The 19,336-nt window shown below is 39.8% G+C and overlaps 1 protein-coding gene across 1 annotated transcript in view; it reads right to left on the minus strand.

Moving 5' to 3' along the window:
• Positions 1-19,080, minus strand: part of SNAP25 (synaptosome associated protein 25) — a 23,714-nt gene extending 4,634 nt beyond the window's left edge. The window contains exons 1-5 of the mRNA XM_015826370.1: positions 19,009-19,080; positions 16,191-16,232; positions 11,523-11,571; positions 5,703-5,820; positions 81-206 (exon numbers count right to left, since the gene is read on the minus strand). Of these exons, the coding sequence (XP_015681856.1) occupies positions 81-206; positions 5,703-5,820; positions 11,523-11,571; positions 16,191-16,232; positions 19,009-19,080 (407 nt within the window). The remainder of the gene's footprint in view (positions 1-80; positions 207-5,702; positions 5,821-11,522; positions 11,572-16,190; positions 16,233-19,008) is intronic.
• Between the last annotated feature and the right edge of the window lie 256 nt (positions 19,081-19,336).

Raw genomic sequence — 19,336 nt, forward strand, 5'->3', positions numbered from 1 at the left:
AGGAAAGAAGGAAGGGAAGGCTACATTTTTAAAAAAGGGGGGGGGGGGGAAAGGAAGAATAAAATCTTCAAAATCCTCACCTGCGAATAAATCCACCACTGATGGCCATCTGTTCTCGTTCATCCACAACACGGGCAGGCTGGCTAGCTACAACTCCATCTTGATTGTTGCCCCAGGCTTTTTTGTAAGCATCACTTGATTTAAGCCTATGCAAAAACAGGAGGCGAGTGACAATGCAGCAAGAGAGGGGAGAGCCAACTGCAAAACACCTTATTATTTGTCCGAGCTAAGAGCTGAGTCAAGCAAATGGATTGTTTTTGACAAAAGGGGGCATTCTGGTATACCGATATATCATAAAGTGGAACAAAAGCATTTCCTTTCTTTTTATTTGCTGCCACAACTCTGATGCTTGCAAATTTCATTTCCAATAGTGTCAATCATCATGGCCAAGTTGGTGGCTTTTGGAGGGGGGGGGATTTGCTTGATTAACACAAGAATAAACAGACACGACTAGGGAACGTTCAGCTATTGTTCATGACACATGTATATTTGGACACCAAACGGAGGGACTGCACTTCTAGACAAACATGAAAACAGAACTGCAAAGGGAAGTGTGTACATCACATCACGGTGAGACATTGTCTTAGATTTTTTTAAAAAAACTAAGATGAAACAAAAAACAGACTTGGCCACCTTTTTAAGCACAGCGGCCAAGGCTCCTTTCTTGATCACGTGACACAAAGAACTTTCACATCCAACAATTTTTCCAATATGATACTAGAAGAACGGAGATTCACAGAGGCTTCTTTGCCGTAAGGCGTGATGGGTCAATTTGGGAAGATATTTTAATAATATATCGGTACTTGGAGAGAGGAACTAGAGATCTAGAGTTGATGTACAAACCTTTATCCACAGAGACAGAAAGTAAAATCAGGCCATATTGGGATGGGTGCAGGGAAATAAAGAAAGAATACAAGCATGTGTAGCGGTTGAGCCTCAGAAAGGGAAATTCCTCTATGTGTGTATATATAAAGAGATATTTCATGCACCAGATACAGGCATGAATAAGAAGTGAGAAGCATTCTCAAGAAAGCACAGCTGCCCCCATGGTCCAACATTCTCTTAACGCACTAGCAGTTATACAGCCTACACAGCAAGTGGGATGCAGGCAAAAATGGATCTTCTGTTATGGTGAGAATCTAAAACGTTAGGTCCTGGAAAGTATCTTGGTGAGAGTTAACTTGTCTAAAGTTAAATATGCAGTTTTTCAGAGGAACCATCTTTGACTGAGCCGCCACAAAGTAATTAAAATCTAGGCATACCACTGATAACAGGCAATACAGTATTAATGTGTGCAGCATCTTGGCATATTTTAATGGTAGAAGAATTTGGAGATTACAAATTGAAATTACGCTCAAACTCGATGGGTTGTTAGGGCCGTCTAAACTGTATCGGTTTCAGCAAAGCCTATTCCTTAAGTCTGCACGTGAAAACGTGCTCTCCTCCAAAACAGAAAATGTCCTGCAATGTTAATAAACCTCTAATATGTGCCCAAACTGGCACTATTTAAAAGCTTTCTAAAGACAGTGAACACATCTGTTCAAACATTCATTTGGCTTCTTATTTCAAGCAAGGCTGGTTGCTGACATGTTTCACTGCACAGATGTTGCTTTGAAAATCAATTGCTTTTGGTCAGAAATCAACTGAATTTCTTTGAAACAAGTACATGAGTAGAATTGCATTGCAGAGCTCCAATCCTGTGCATGCCCCCTTGGTGGTAAATCCAACAAGATGTGCTCCTAGGGAAAATGCACACAATAATAACAACTCCGCCTTTAAAGTGCTCTAATAGCTTTTAGTGTTGATGTATAAGAGGAGGCTGTTAAATTGGATTAAACGCAGCAGTATGAGTGGAGTGCTATTTGGAAAACTTGGTATGCACCATACACAGTAATATTTGCAGGGGGAAAAAATTCAGATTGGCCATGAACAGTATGTCATCCTCCAGAAATTGTTGGGCTGCAACTCCTTTTGTGCATCATAAGTGTTCTTAACCAAAGCGGATAGGACAGTGGTTCTCAACCTGTGGGTTGGGACCCCATTTGGGGTCGATCGACCATTTCACGGGGGTCACCAAGCAAGGCTGTCCGCCATTTTTTTTGTCCGCCATTTTTTTCCCCCTTTTCCGGCGGGTGCCTTACCTCCCTTGAGCTGGGCCAGCTGGTGGTCAGCCTGCTCCGTCTCTGCCGCTTGCCAGTTACGCCTCGGCCGGCGCAGGGGGCGGAACCACGCATGTGCGGCGCTCCCAGGCAGGGAAAGTCCTCCACTTACGACCGGTTGGGTAGTCCTCAACTTACGACCGGTTTAGTCCTCGACTTACGACCGGTTTAGTCCTCGACTTATGACCGGTTGGGGTCACGGCATTAAAAAGGTTGAGAACCACTGGGATAGGAGGTGGCATTCAGGCATTGCTAGAGAGCCACACATTTGCCCACTTCTGCTTGAGCTGCTGATTCACTACATCTTTTCTCTTCGCATCACCATTTGACTAGCCAGTTTTGGGTCTAGTATTCCATGGCCCAGTCAGGGTTTTTGTTACTTGATAAGCACAGATTGGTCTGAAATTCATATTTTGAGAAAGTATATAAACTTAATGAGAGCCAGTATGGTGAAGTGGTTGAGGCATCAGGCTAGAAACTGGAAGATTGTGACCAGTGGTGGGATTCAAATATGTGAATAACCAGTTCTCTGTGTGGATGCCCCTTCCGGAAGCCCATTCTGGGCCTGGGCAACAAAAATTTAGCTACTGGTTCTGCCGAACTGGTACGAACTGGCTAAATCCCACCACTGATTGTGACTTCTAGTTCCACCAAGGGCACAAAGCCAGCTGGTTGATCTTAAGCCTGTCACTTTGTCTCAGCCCTAGGAAAGAGGCAATGGCAAATCAATTCTGGGGAAAAAAATTGCAAAGAAAACTGCTGAGGGACTTCTCCAGGAAGTTCTCGAGAGTCAGATATGATTGAATGGAAGAAAAAAAAATATAGACTTTATATCTATTACGGTCAGCAGTATGTTCGTCTTTTTAGAATTTTCTGAGAACTCTTGCTACTCCCATTCAAATCATTGCCTTTCAATGACCCCGTTGAGCCCCAGTGTTCCACTGCAATCTTCTTACTTGGGATGGCGTTGAGTGTTTAAGGGAAGCCAATCCTCAGTGGGGAAAGTCTAAATCAAACTGCCAGCACTGAATCATTGGGTCTGAAAGGGCATATGTGTAGAATAGCTGCACAAGTTTAGATTTCTCTCTTTATTCTTTAAGACAGGGCTTTTGAACCAGTGGTACGGGTACCACCCGTGGTACATTGGCACCTGGCAGGTGGTACGTGACCATCCTAGAAAAGTGGTAGCGGGGGAGGGGAATGAGCTGAATTGGTGGCAGCACCGCACAAGCCTGAGAGAGAGATGGCTGGAGCTGCAAGGCTGTCAGGGCTCAGCGGAAGTGCCAGGATCAGCGTTTCTTCGGGACTGTCAGGACTCAGTAGAAGCACCAGGATCAGCGCCAGGCTCCAGCTGGAGCTCGGCGCTGATCCTGGTGGTTCTGCTGAGCCCTGAAGAAGCACCAATCAGCTGGAAAGCAGCATTGATCCTGGTGCTTCTGGTGAGCCCAGAAGAAGCGCCTATCAGCTGGAATGTTGCAGCATCTCCAGGGTCTTGTGATTTACATTCAGATGCTTGGCAATTGATTCATATTTATGACGGTCATAGTGTCCCAGGGTCATGTGAAGTGACCAAAACCTGCTGCAACCACCCAGCAGATGGGGGGGGGATAAAAACCAAACACCCCCCCACTCCACCCCGGCTGCCAATCCTCAACAGAAATGCTCACAACAATGAAAACCTCGGACAGGAGGAAGAGCGCTACTGGGTGGGCAGGCAGGTGTCTTGCTCGGCTGTGTCTTGGAAGGCACTTTTTTCAGTGCCATTGTAACTTCGAACAGTCACTAAGCGAACTGTTGTAAGTCGAGGACTACCTGTACTTTATCACTTTTTTCCTTTTTTTTTGGTCATCAAGTTTTTGACACCTTTCTAGGCAAGTGATGGTACTTGGATGTTGCCATATCCTAAAAGTGGTACAATGGGTAAAAAGGTTGAAAAGCCCTCCTTTAAGACAGTGTTTCTCAACCTTGGCAACTTTAAGAGGAGTGGACTTCAACTCCCAGAATTCTCCAGCCCTCTTAAAGTTGTCAAGATTGAAAGGTACTGCTTTAAGACATCTGACTGGTTTATAAAGCTTTAAACAGGATTACTTGGGAGGGCAGATTCCGTCTTTCTGGATAAATATAAGAAACATAGCAGTCCCCAAATATTTTTAATTAAAAAAAAAAACCTTCCCAGACTGTCTACATATCACAAAACAACCTGAATACTGAATGGAGCAATTTAATTATTAGAATTATTACTCATTCCAGATATCCGAGCAAATGATCAAAGTCTGGATTATAAATCAAAAGCTATAGTACATTGCAAGGCCATATGCATGCTCACATGCAAACAGACACTCACCATTCTATGCCTGTTTTAATATTTATAAATGTTTTAATGTTTTAATGTTAATGCTTTAATCATTCAATAATTCACTCCACACTAAATCTCTTATTTATCTAAGCACTCATTCTTTCTTCTCTATGTTCCCTCTTTAAAGCTGATACATCAATTTTTTTTATGCTGCACTTTCATTTCATGGCAGTAATATGGAAGCAGATCTAATATATTTCAACATTTTTTTCTTGGTGTTACGCTACACAGTGGAGAACTGCTATGAGCAAAACGGATCCAGGTTTTTTTTTTCTGACAATATTTTACATTCCCATAGTTTGGGATCAAACAAGGAAAACAAGATGTATCTCCAAATCTTTTCTTTTTTGTATTTCATCCAAATAATCATTTTATGAATCGTACTCCTTTAAAGGCTATTCAGACGAAGAAAAGTTTACATAAGGTCATAATTTTTGAAATTTAAATCATTTAATGCTGCATAGTACACACTATAAAATGTTGAAATTGTCATCATTGAAAAGCGCTTACAGCAAAGGTTTTACTATGGTATGCCTGATTTTAATGCATCTACTATAATCCTGCTATTGTCTACACCAGTGGTTCCCAATCTGTAAATACACAAGCCACCGTTGAACTCTGAGATGGCAGTAAGTAGTTCACACAACCAAACTTCTCCTCTTTTCCAACACGTTACACGTTACACCATGGAGGGGAAGTGACAAGTGAACTGCCACTGCCTCTTCTGTACCGGGACTGATGTGAAGCCATGTGCCACTCGGTCAGCATTCGCATTTCCAGGAAATAGCAGTGAGACGTGTCTTGGGAATAAGTGGTGAGACAGATGGCTGCCCACTGCATTGATTCCCTGGAAGTTGGAAATTTGAAAGCTGATAGCCGCAGTCATGGGAAGCCAAAGGGGGTGTTTTAGAGACAGGGCCAAAGTGGTTTGTTAGTCAGAAAGCTTGGGAACCTCTGGTCTACACTATGAGATGAATGCATTGGAACTAAAAGTGTTCTCTCTGCATGCCACATGCTCATCCTGCCCAGGTGCCTTAAGCAAGGATGAGCGTCACAAGGCTCTGTTGAGGTCAGCCTTGGGTGCTCTAAAAATCAGGCAGGCAGGCAGGCAGGCAGGCAGCACCTACTTGTTACAAGGACAGGCACAAAGACCACAGAATTTTCCTAGGTCCGTCAAATTCTTTTCTGCTTCTTTCATGTCCTTATTGATTTGGTCCATTCCCTCTTCGATGCGTTCCAGTTGTTCTGATTAAACACAAGCATTTTATCCCCACAGTATGAAGCAGATGGAAAGGGACAAAGAAAAAAAAAGACAAAGAAAAAAAAACTTCAGACATTCACTCATGACAAAGAACTGGACAGTACAGAGCGGCGCCGGCACCAAGTACCTACTTGTTACAAGGACATATGAAAAGGCCACAGCATTTCCCTAAATCTTTTAAATTTTTCTCGGCCTCCTTCATGTCTTGGTTGATATGGTTCATGCCTTCTTCAACGCGATCGAGTTGTTCTGGTCAGGACAAAGGGATGACAGTATGGAATGAATTGGTTGTTTTTTTTTTAAGTTGTAGCTGTTTGTCTTCAACAGAAAATGAAAAAAAAATGATGTATGGAGAAACAGAATTATTATGATGGCATCTCAATGCATTGACTGCAGCTGATGCATTGAAGCAAAAAATGGAAGCAACCCTAGAGGCTAGAAACACCAGTCCCTTTTGCTAAGATGAGGAAACACACATACATCCATATACAAAAGAAAGAAATGGAGAAATGCTTGATGTCTGCTAATTAGAACAAAAACATGGAGGGGGAAATGGAGGTGCTGTCAAATACCTCAGAATCCAGAAACATAATACAATACATCCAGTTACTAAGACATCAATGACATCCAAGAAAAAGAAAGAAATGGGATTATTACCTTGTAATGCATTTGTGCACATTAATAACAGTTTTAAATGATTGCCTTCCATGGACAATATCTACAATACTTCCACTTACAAATGTCTTTGAGTTTGATGATGGTTGAAAATGTAATTGGTTTGCTTGGTGGAAGTGTATACAGTTAATAATGGTATTTAGAATGGATATGAGTAGCTGAGTTAAGATCCATGTCCAGATACAAACTTTTTTCAATGACTGAGGCTCTTCAGATCTGAATTTTGGGCCGAGGTCCATCTCTAAAGAAGAGAAGACCATGGGTCTTATTCCTCTGTCAGTGACATTATTATATGCTAGGAGTGACCCCAGTGGAGTAGAAGGAATTACATAAAACGCAGGACCCAGTTTCATGTCCAGAGAAGCAGATGGATAGATTGCCATAGAATTAGGGAGACTCAGAGCAGATGCAATATATAGATAAATAGATGGATAGTTAGATAAAAATATATAGAAGATAATCTCTTTTTTTCCTTGATGGGCATTATTTCTTGCTTACTTGATCTTCCCATGGCTTCCAGGACATTATTAGGTCAATGTAATTCCTTTCACTTTAATGGAGTTACACCTGATTTGCATTAGTACAGTATAACATAAATATCAAGCCCACTATTTAGGTTTATATGCAAATAATAAGTGACTTTTATAAAAAACCACCGAGACTGTGCTGGCTTAGACTTGAATTAGTTACAGATTGCCTTTTAAAAATTGCTAAGAGTCATTATTCTTATTAAGATATGCCAAATAGCACAAAGTAAATATTTGAGACTGCACAAACAATCATACAGCTCGATCCAGTCAATATTTAGGTATAAAAAAATGCTCATCATGTTTAGCAGTAATTATTTCCAGCAAAGTACACATAGAATTGTCCCCTTGGTGACTCCTCCTGAACCTCAGTTATTTTCCACTATCGTAAACATATTCATTTCAATGACATATCACATTGGTTCCCACCCTTCACCCTAAGACAGGGGTCGGCAACCTTAAACACTCAAAGAGCCACTTGGACCCGTTTCCCAGAGAAAAGAAAACATTGGGAGCCGCAAAACTTGGTCTGCCAGTCCTCTTCCCCCACTCTGAGTGAGTGAGTGAGTGAGAGAGAGAGAGAGAGAGCGAGAGCTGCTGCTTGCTGCTTTCTGCTGCTTCTTGCTTCCTGCTGAGATACAGCAAAGGGAGGAGCCCCGCCCGATAAGCTTGTCAGCTTGTCTGAGAACAGCGGTGAGGCCACTCTCTTTTTTACACAGAGAGAGAGAGAGAGAGAGAAGGGAAGGGAAGGGAAGCGCAAGTGCCTATCTCTGTCTCTCTCTGCAAATGGCAGAGGAAGCTAGGAGCCGCATGGGGAAGGCTCAAAGAGCCACATGTGGCTCCGGAGCCGCAGGTTGCTGACCCATGCCCTAAGGAAACAAAATAATGAAGAAACGCTTTAATTAAAAAGGAAAAACTAATTCCATTTAACACAAGAAAAAGAAGAAAAAGAAATAGCAACATGAAACAGGTTCTATTCGTATTTTCTGCACAAGAACTAAAATATTTGTGCTCCTATGGCTAAATATAAAGAAGGGGGGGAAACAATACAATTTGTAGCCATTAGGTCAAAGGCCAGCCTTTTAAAATCACAGAATAGGTTTAGAGAGAGAAAGTTTTGTGGTTTCAGAGATTTTTCTTTCTTTCTTTCTCCACTCTCTGTATGGCAGGTAAGAGATAAGGATCTGGTAAAGGAAGTTGAAGAGAGAACTATCCATCCTGAAAGAGCAGCATGAGTTACAAGGGTAATTGAGATGACTGCTATGTGGTGTTGTGGGTTTTCCAGGAATTTTAAAAGCAAAATTACTTCAAAAAAAAAAAAAAAGAAGAAGAAAAATCTGCAGCCCTAACTCTGTGTACTTGATATGGCATTTTATTTAATTGGCAAGTGTACATTTAGTAAATCTGATTACAGAAAGTTAATGCAGATATAAAAGGATGATGTCAGCTAGAATGATGTTCAGTTGGCTTTATAGTAGCAGCCGCAGTTTATATCTCAGTATTTTGCTACAAGTTCAAGGACAATTGCTAGGAAACAAAAGGATATAAGGCAGGGGTGTCAAACTGCCGACCCACGGGCCGGTTGCATCATGCAGAGGCTGCGCCCACCCCAGCTCTGGCAATGCAAAAAAAGTTGTGATACGTCGTGACACGACACGTGATGCGGTGAGTTTGACACCCATGATATAAGGCAGAGGTAGTCAACCTTGGCTCTTTTATGACTCGTGGACTTCAACTCCCAGAATTCCTGAGCCAGCTGGCTCAGGAATTCTGGGAATTGAAGTCCACGAGTCATAAAAGAGCCAAGGTTGACTACCCCTGATATAAGGTGTGAATGTCTGATGCAACTGACAATTAATTTCTACATAGAAGGCCCAACGGTTCATACATACCTGAAAAATACACACATTGTAAGGGTAACACCCTGGTTCTTAAATATTAAAATAGCCCTGACATAATTCAGTGTGCCACTGAATTTCAGCAGCATAGATGGACAAGATTCTAGGGGCTAAAAAATGCAATGTAAGGGTCATAGGTTGTCCACCAAAGGAAGTACTGATACTATAAATTTTCAATTTCATTGATTTTGGAGTATATATTTGTGGATTCAGGGCAATGGAAGCCTTCTGAGATGCCTTTGTGGAGCTGTGACTCATGGATTCACCAACTGACTATAGCTACAGTTTATGTCTTAAAAAGGATCAGCCTTGTGGCCTCTAGCATACCTTAAATGAGCACATGCTTGAATTAACTTACTAAAACTGAAGTGTTGTACTGGATAATTTTCCTGTGATATTAGTAGCATTTAGTTTCCACTGAACTTTAGGCCATGAGTCAAATAATCCCCTCTCGGTATCTATGCTTCTTCTTCCAAATCAAGAAACACAAGGCCTGTTATTACTAATGCCAAATGGCTCTCAAACTTACAAAACTCCAAAGCACAAGCTAGCCTAGAAGTTATGCAATTGTTATATTGTGGGTGGAGTCAGATGTCCACAGTGACGGTCAACAATATCAAAATGGAAGGCAGGGCTGAGGCTGAGTGAGCAAAGAGGCTGTGAGCAAAGCCCCGCCTCTTTTGACATCATTGTTTACTCCTGAAGGGGAGACACCTTTGTGATAACTACATGGTATCTCCATATCTCTTGAAAATGTATCAGTTCCTTCCCTCACATTCCTCTTGCAAATCCATGAAGATTTAAAATCCACTTATTGTTTCTCTTTGGTGAATAGTTGCTTGTGTTCCTGACAGTTAGAACAATTAATCAGTGGAACAACTTGCCTCCAGAAATTGTGAATGCTGCAACACTGGAAGTTTTTAAGAAGAGACTGGATAGCCATTTGTCTGCAATGGTATAAGGTTTCCTGCCTGAGCAGGGGGTTGGACTAGATGACCTCCAAGGTCCCTTCCAACTTTTATTATTATTATTATTATTATTATTATTATTATTATTATTATTATTATTATTAATAATAATAATGTTCTGTAATTTTTTTTCATCTGGGCAGCACATTGAACATTCTTACATTGAACTGATGATTTGTTTAAAAAAAAAGCCAGAAATAAACTCTTAATCTAAGGCAGGGGTGTCAAACTGCTGGCCCGTGGGCTGGATGCGTCACGTGGAAGCCGCACCCACCCCATTGCCGGCAATGGCAAAACAGTCCCGATACAGCACGTGATGTCACGTGATGTCACGAGTTTGACATGTCTGATCTAAGCTAATTATTTGGTTTAGAGAAAGGACTACCAAGGGGACACTATAATCAAAGTTTATAAAGTTAGGTGTGGCATGTACAAAGTGAGCAGGCAGAAGGTTTTCTTCCTCCTTCAGAACACAGATTGGAAGATTTGGAACAGACAAAATAAATAAAAAGCACAGAACTCAGAGCTGAACTGTGGAAATTATTATCACAAGATATGCTGATGGCCATTGAATCAGAAGCATTTTAAAGGGAAATGGATAAATTCATGGACAACAGGACTATGCGAAGCAATTCACCTTGAAGACATACTGGGGACACCATGCTATCTCCAAATGCCAGTCATAGAGGAACAAAAGCTATGGAGAGTGCATCTCCTCCCAAGCATTTCAGAGCATCTGTCTCTCTCCTGTTAGAAACAACATGCTTTTGGGGCCTTGGCCTCATTCAGTAAAGCCATTCTAATGTTCTCATTATTCTGAAATGGACAGCTTTGTAAATTTTCTTCAACATCAGAACAAGTGATCTAGGAAACTTAAAGAGTCAAGAGAAAAAAACCCAAAGAAATTGAAGGGATCTGTCAACTGAGCATTCTAATAATCCATATCAGAGCCCACTTTAATAATTTTGAGATTCACATCATTTGATGAATCAGATTATCTGTGAAACATTCATGGTCTAATGGAAGTACAGCCTGTCCCAATTGTGCAAATATGAAAATTATATCTTTCCTAAACATAATTCCAAATATAATTAAACAAACATGGAAATAAAATAAAAAAACAGCCAGAGTGAATCCAAATTGTTTAAAGTATACAGAAAATTGTTTAAAGCATATGGAACATTTCCATATTTTGAATGACTTACAGTCTTTCATTTAAAAGAACCACCAATATCAATTTTGGAAAGTTTTACAGTATAGGGAGATCTGACTCTTTCCTATATGCAGTTGTGCTGAGTATCCCACTATTTGGCTTGTTCAAGTTTCACTATCAAAATTCCTTCTTCTTCCAGAATGCAGAAAACCTGGTCCCTAAAGTAACCTGCCCTTCAAAGAAACATTAAGGAATGTTAAAACTTTAAATACTGTAGCTCTGATTAGAGGATTTCTCTTCATTTTAGTCAAAAGGCTGGTGCTAGTTTAGATGGCTGCAGATCAAGACCTATAAACAAACACCTGTCCAGGTATATACAGTATATATGTGTTAGAAAGACCATTAATTGATCTAAAGTTAACTTTTCCCAAAAGATGCTTCTTTGGGTAAATAACCTGAACTTACCTCCTTGCTCATCCAACATAACCAAGGTCCTGATACCAGCATCCTTGCTCTATATTCCAGTGAGAATAACAAGATGAAACAGAGAGGCAGAGATAGAGAAAGAAAGAAATTAGTGAAAGAACTAATAGTCAAGCTCAAATCAAAGTTAAACAGTGAAGGAAGGCAATAAGAAGGAGTAAAGGATACAGTCGTAAGCATTAAAGAAACAATTCAATAGGTATCGCATCAGTACTACTAGGAGAACCTTCCCTATCTTGATCTATGGGGGTACTTACTAGTCTTCTGAGAATTGCAGTCCCAATAGTAGAACTATTGGAGGGTAATTCTGTAGTTTAAACAATGACCTGGCTGGTTCAAAAAAAAGTGTTGCTATTTGGAGAACATCAGATTAGAATGACTCACCTTGGGACTCATGGCAACACCAGATAATTTCAAGAAGAAGAAGAAGTCATTAGAAAAATGATGGGTCAGTTTTTGTTCTGCAAAATTTAGGAACCTATTGTTCCTAAATTATTATTATTTGGTCAAAGTCTCTATAATTAACAGTGGAGCTAGATCGTAACACATACACGTGGCACCAACGTCCATCTGAGTGTGTTTAATAGTGCATATACTGTATATATAAATTCATTTTTGCATATTATGTATGTATATGCTTAAATATTTAGCTAAAACATGAAAACTATCCAATCTGGAATTAGGATAGGATTTTGGCTAAGGTAAGTGTAGAATCATGAATCATGAATAAAAGGACAGGAAACTATTGTGTACACACCCATGCATGAGTGAAAATCTCATCCAACCTAATTTCTAGATTTCTCTCCCATAAAATCACAATGAATTAACAAAACATTTGAAAACTTTTTACAAGGATAGATGGTAGATGAGGGTGGGCAGGTTAAGGAGTCTTAAAATGATGTAGAAAGGGATTCGGCTATGTTCCTTAGCCTGGGATGCTGAATGTGTTAAAGGCTGTATTGCTAACTGGCCAAGTATCTCAGCTGCTATATTTATTTATTTTGGATGTTTCTGTTGATTTAAAAATGTCTTTAGTCTTTTTTATTGTAATATATATTTTTAATTGTAAGTGGCCCAGAGTCGTTGATTGAAATGGGCACCTATAGAAATTGAATAAATAAATAAAACTAAATAAAGAAGTTATTTTCCCCCCTTTCCCTATGCTTATTTTTCAGGAAATTTGTTTGAAAATGACATATTTCATTGTAGTAGTTTTTTAAAACAATTGCAGGAGAATAGCAGCAGGGGCTACAAAATTAAAATGAATAAAAAACAAGTTCCATTTGTCACACTTTCTATTTAAGCAGCAACTAAAAGAAACCATTACATATCTAATGTTGCATTCTTTTGGATTAACCATAATTCTTTTAATTTTCCTAAACCTGGATGACAGATCTCAGAACCAAACAGAACACTGGATCCATCCTGCAATGTATCAATCCTTCAAGTGTTTCTCCAATATCCCACTGTGAAAACTGTTTACTGTGATTTCAGACTAGCCACAAATGAAGAAATTCTTCCCCTCTCTATTGTGATTTTTTTTTTAAAAAAATGGGAACCTCATCTATGTCTCTGAATCTCCAGATTACCAAGAAAGCTTCCAATGTGCCTCACTTCAGAGAAAGCTTTCTTTAATCTTGATGTTTCTTAATTTTTTTTCTGAATCAACCTATTTCACTCAGGAGTCCATGTGTAATTGAATGTGTAGTCTCACTAATGTACATAGTGTCATGTCCACAGATGTTAGGGGTGAAGAAACATAAAGGCAACATGGTGAACTCTGACCGTAGAATCTGAATTTTAGTTCTTGAATGTTTCACAGGGACTGGGAGAAAATATAAATTCTCTGGAGAAAATGTATAGAGAAGGTAACCTTTCTTTCAGAAGACAAAATTCTCCCATTAGATTGTGGGGGGAGGGGGGAGGGGAGCAGGACTCACCCAGAAAATACAAAATTAAATTATATATTTAATAAGTTAATACTCCTGCTGCTTTTGTTTCTCTAAACTTTAAGACCAGAAGATTACATGGTCAAAAGAAGAGCTAAGTACATTTTTTTCTCATTCCCATCTCCATCGGCAATACAAGGATAAAATTGCTGATGAATCTTCCAGTGTGAATGTATGGGTTACAAAAGGGTAACGTACATGCCAAATTTTGAAACATTTTACGGTATTTCTCTCTGTGTGTGTGTTTGTGTGTTTGAATGGTTCATTGCTGCAAATTAATGGTGTTATTATTAAATCAGGAAAAAACACTCCTGCAGGATAACCTGTTTCAGGGAATCTTTTCATTTCATGCACTGATAAAAGGAATCTAGCCCAATCTACTGACAAACTGCTTTGAAATTACGGGACGACTGATGAGTTTTGCTGCCTCTGTCTGGTTTCCAGGCAACTTGAGCTCCAAATAAATAGATGTTGTTGATTTCCTCTGCTCTATTACTATACTCTATAGTTTTCTAAGACTTTTCTAAGGCAGTTAATTAAGTTAACTGCTTGAATGCCAGATCCCAATGATAATGCTGGAATTTTGTGTAGCTTTGCCACCATTCTCAAAGTATTTTCTTTTCAAAGTGATTTTGTGTGTTTGTTTGTTTTCTTTATCCCACCTTTATTATGTTTTACAAATAACTCAAGGTGGAGAACACACCTAAAACGCCTTCCTCCTCCTGTTTTCCCAATAACAACAACAATCCTGTGACGTGAGTAGGGCTGAGAGTGACTGACTGGCCCAAGGTCACCCAGCTAGCTTTCATGGCCAAGATGGGACTAGAACTCACACTCTCCCACTTTCTAGCCTGGTGCCTTAACCACTAGACCAAATTGGCTTATATGGAGAGCTAGCACGTAGAAATTGTGCATGTAGTCTGTGTTTTGCTAAGATAAGTTTATCAGTTGTAACACAGCACTTCCGAATAAGACAAAGAACAGACTTGCCCATTGGCCTCAGTCATATCCATGTCACATGCAGCATGCCCTATTCCTGTGGTGGCGAACCTATGGCATGGGTGCCACAGGTGGCATGCAGAGCCCTCTATGTGGGCAGGCGCACCATCGCCCCAGTCCTAGGCCTTCAGCTGGGTTTTATAAAATCTTTTCGCTTTAGTCCTCTGTCGTCGTGTGGAAAAAAAAAGGTTCAATCAATCAATCAATCAGTTTCAGCTTCTTGCGGGGAAAAAAAAGATCTTGCAAAGTTGGAATTGATTGATTGAACTTTTTAGTCCCACCCAGTCTGCCGTTACTACCACAGCCACACCCACCCGGCACCCGATGATACATATGTAGATTTTGGGTTTCAGTTTGGGCACTCGGTCTCTAAAAGGTTCGCCATCACTGCCCTATTCACAGTAAGGACTTGATGCTGGTCAGCTTGGGTATGTTTTAGCTGGTTTGCGCAAGTGCAACTCAAGACCATTTTTATCCCAAGCATGCCCATACTATAGTATGCAAAGTACAGGTAGTCCTTGACTTATAACAGTTCATTTAGTGACCATTCAAAGTTACAATGGCACTGGAAAAAATGGCTTATGACCATTTTTCATATTTACAACTTTTGTAGCATCCCCATGATCATGTGATCAAAATTCAGATGCTTGGCAATTGATTCGTACTTGTGACCGTTGCCGTGATCCAAGGGTCATGTGATCCCCTTTTGCAACCTTCTGGCAAGCAAAGTCAGTGGGGGAAGCCAGATTCGCTTAACAACTGCGTTACTAACTTATTAACTGCAGTGATTCACTTAACAACTGTGGCAAGAAAGGTTGTAAAATGGGGCAAAAGCACTTAACAAATGTCTCATTTAACAACAGAAATTTTGGACTCAGTTGTGGTCCTAAGTTGAGAATTCCCTGTATGATTTGTAGTGTAAACTAGATTTAATTAGATTTCCATTTTCTCTCTCCTACTGTCCATCTTCTATCTTCATTTTTTTTCCTTCCAGTATTTTTTTATTCATTTTTGGCATTTTGCATAAGACTGAGGGCCATCAAAGGGAACAGTGGGATGGATGTGGAAAACATGTTGTTTTCAATGCAATCCGGTTTTAATCATGTATCAAATGAACCATTGAAATTAGCAAAGCTTAAAGTAGCTAGCTTAAATCTCATTGATTTTAATCGTTCTACCTTAAATGTGATTAAGCCCAATCCAATATTTTTTTTACAACTCCTTCTTCAAATTCTGGAGGGATTTATTTGTTCTAATTTCAAAATATTTCTAACAGAGTTAAATATTGGGTGAAAGCCGGTCTCATTGGCCAAGAAAACACTGGTCCTTTTGAGTGCTCCCTGATGTCTAATTTTCCCTCTGATTTTACAGGGTGTGCAAGAGTATTTAAAATGTTATATGCATGTAATGTGCCCTCCAAAAGCAGTCACAGGAGGCTTTACAAATGAGTTACATGGGATGTTCCTTATCAGAATCAATCATGGTTTCACAGGAAGGCACACATTCACATAAAAACCTTTGGCTTTATGTTAGCAGTGCGTGTAAATTCACTCTAAAGAAAACCCTTTAAAATAACCATTTTCATTGTGTTTGAAAAAGTCATTATGTAAGTCTAATGTGGATATGTTTGTCATGTAATGAGAAGCCTCAGCTTTGGCTAGCCAGGAGGAAGAATCAAGATAAATCAAGACGGTTGTCTTACCTCTTCAACAAGTTGCAGCATACGACGGGTGCTTTCAAGGGACTAATGCAGAAAAGAAACAAAACAATGTTAAGATTAACAAAATGTTTGTTGGTCAAATATCCATCCTGCATAGATCATTAACAAGGTATCTATTTGGGCTCAAAAACATTTACCATTGACAATAAATTCTGCTTTTTCAGAGGCAGGATCCAGGTTTTGGAATAAAGACCATCCATGTTATCATTCAGGAGGAGTCTAGGAATTTATTTAGTACCCAAGCATTTATGCTTTAATTTTAGGAATTCCTCTTTTTTCAAATCCTTTTTATTATGCTTTTATGATCATTTTTATTAGAAGCCCTTCAGAACCACTATATGAGAGGGCAGATGATACATTTCTTAAATACATAAAAAATGAAAAGAAGATAAAATCAATATTATGTTTATCTCCTGTTTATAGAGAAGATCCAATTTATTATGTTTAAATTATATCTTCCATACAAGGAGTTTATAGATTAATCTAAGAATCATTTATCAAAGTTTGCATAAGTTATGATTGCTTCACCTGTGGCTGAATGTCAAAAATTATTCTACGACAAATGTTAAGTATGAAAAGCAGAAAGAAACTTAAATCAAATTTCTCCAATTTTGGGGAAAATACTGCAGAACCTGTACAGCCTTATTTATTTATTTAAGACTCTATATCTCATCTTATTGATGGTTGGAGGGAGTTTACTTTGTTTATACCTGCTGCTATCCACAGATTCTCAGTAGCTAACAATAAACATATGGCAATCAATAGTAAAAAGTACAATAGAAGAATAGTATAACATTCACAAGAAATTTAGCATTGTAAAATAAAATTACACAGTAATAACAACAGTGTCATTTTATCCTCCAGGTGCTCTCTGCACAATTCACTTTTTAAAATATATAGAAAACCAATAATGCAGAAGCCAATCTAATTTCTAGTAGACAGCTATTCAATTTTCTCACTTAAATAATGTTCCAGATACCAAATAATATTGTAGATATTTATAGATAAATCTATAGCTAGCAGAAGCATAAGGAGATTTGATTTGCTGCGACAGATCAAAGGTCTTTTAGTCTTTTAATTTACAACAGTATCGTATTAGATTCCTAGAGGGAGTTTATAAATATTAGTTTCCTGTATATAAATGTCTGATCTTTAGTAATACCTCCTATAAACATAATAGAACTTTTATTCTATTTGTCACTGTACAAAAGGCTATGTATAAATAATACCAAGGCATTCTTTCATCTTCAGTGAAAGCTTTGTGATCCAGTTATGGAACGTGGATATGCCTTTCTCTTGGGCAGCATTCCTGCTAGAATTACTTTGCTACAATGAGCTCTTCCTTATAGATCAAAGTGCTATCCACCAGTCCAACTATACTAGTGCTCTCCTTATTATTTGTATGCAGGGCAAATTAAGGAAAGAGAGTGGAAGATTCCCACAGCTTTGCTTCCCTCTCTTCCCTCCAAATATCCCCAGCTGGCAGAAGAACTTCCATCCAACACCTTCCTTAACTGAAACAGAGTTGGACGAACAGAAAAGAAGATACAAAAGAAATGCTAAATTAGTTGGCTTAGCCATCTGTCAAAAGCTGTCCGAGGCTTTGCCCAAGCTCCCAATAACAATAGTAACAGCACCTAGATTTCTATACTGCTTCATGGTGCTTTACAGCCCTCTCTAAGCGGTTTACAAAGTCAGCATATTGCCCCCCAACAATCTGGGTCTTCATTTTACCGACCTCAGAAGGATGGAATGCTGAGTCAACCTTGAACCGGTCAGGATCGAACTTCTGACAGTGAGCAGTGAGTTAGCCTGCATTACTGCATTCTAACCACTGCGCCACCACGGCTCTATCCCGAAATAGATCACAGGAATAAAGGGGGAATCAGCTCTACCCATAAGGTTTCAGATCCCAATGAGTTGATCAGACACCAAATCTGAAAGGGTTGGCTAACGAAAGCAGGTGGTTGGCTCTTTCAGCTTCACCTGCCTCCTCTCCCAGCCTAAGGATCCATTCAGAACCAGGCACTGAAGTCCCTTAGCTATCCCTTAGGGGTAGTTAGGATTTCTCACACTGAAATGGAGAAGATATCATTTCACACACCACCCCCCAACCTTCAAGGCCTCATCCGTTGTTTCTGGGGCTATTTTCAAAAAAAGGTTAGCACTCTTTTGAAAAAGAATTGAAATCATGTTTAAATTAATCCCGCCAATTGACAAAAGGTCGGAAAGGCCTGTTATCTGTTGGTTGGGCTTATGCTTCTTTCAAAAGGAGGGATCCACTCAGAGAAATAGGAAACAGGGAAGAAGCTGGATCTCTTTCCCCATAGGACGCTGCCCAAGGACTGCAGGGGAAGAAAAATGCCCATCCCAGCCTAACATGGCCAATAGTTGCTAGGCTGATCCCACCCTTTAGCCACACCCTGACTGCAACACCAATCTAAGTTAGTTGGTGAAACCTATCAGATTGCAGCAAGAATAAAAATGCCGCAAGTTTTTGCCAGCTTGAGGGGGGGAAAACCCACTACTTTAAAAGCTAAAAAGCCAAGGATGATCTAAGGCTGCCTAAAAGTATGGGCGGCAGAAGTAGGATGAGGACATGGCAGAAAAACTAGGTTATCAAAGAATGTTCATTATTTTTTATCAGGTGAGATTAGCTTTAATAAGCAAGTTTCAAGTTCTAATCCCTCGGTCCAGTTCAAAGGCAACACAGGGGAGGTAAATAAACAAAGCAGGATCCTGTCTTTCCGAGCTGCTCAGCTCCTCATATTGCACTTATTTTTCTGTCCTTTTCTTTTACCTCATCTGTCATCTGATCAGCCCGCTGCTGCATTTCTTCTAGCTCATTGCGCATATCAGCATCTTCTGCCATTGTGGCTGTGAGTGTGTGGCTCTCGCTTCTGGATCAGTTGGTGCCTTTTGTCCTGTCTGCAAGCCTAGAGTGCAGAAATAACAAACACAAATAAATATAAGCGTTATTGTTATTGTTGTTGTTATTGTTAGCGCTATCACTATCAATCAGTTGACTCCTAGGTCAGTGGTGGCNGGCCACACCCAGCCGGCACTCGACGATGCATAAGTGGGTTTTGGGTTGCAGTTTGGGCACTCGGTCTCTAAAAGGTTCGCCA

This window comes from Protobothrops mucrosquamatus, unplaced genomic scaffold, assembly GCF_001527695.2.
Source record: "Protobothrops mucrosquamatus isolate PMUCROS unplaced genomic scaffold, P.Mucros_1.0 scaffold3081, whole genome shotgun sequence".
Taxonomy (NCBI): Eukaryota; Metazoa; Chordata; class Lepidosauria; order Squamata; family Viperidae; genus Protobothrops; species Protobothrops mucrosquamatus.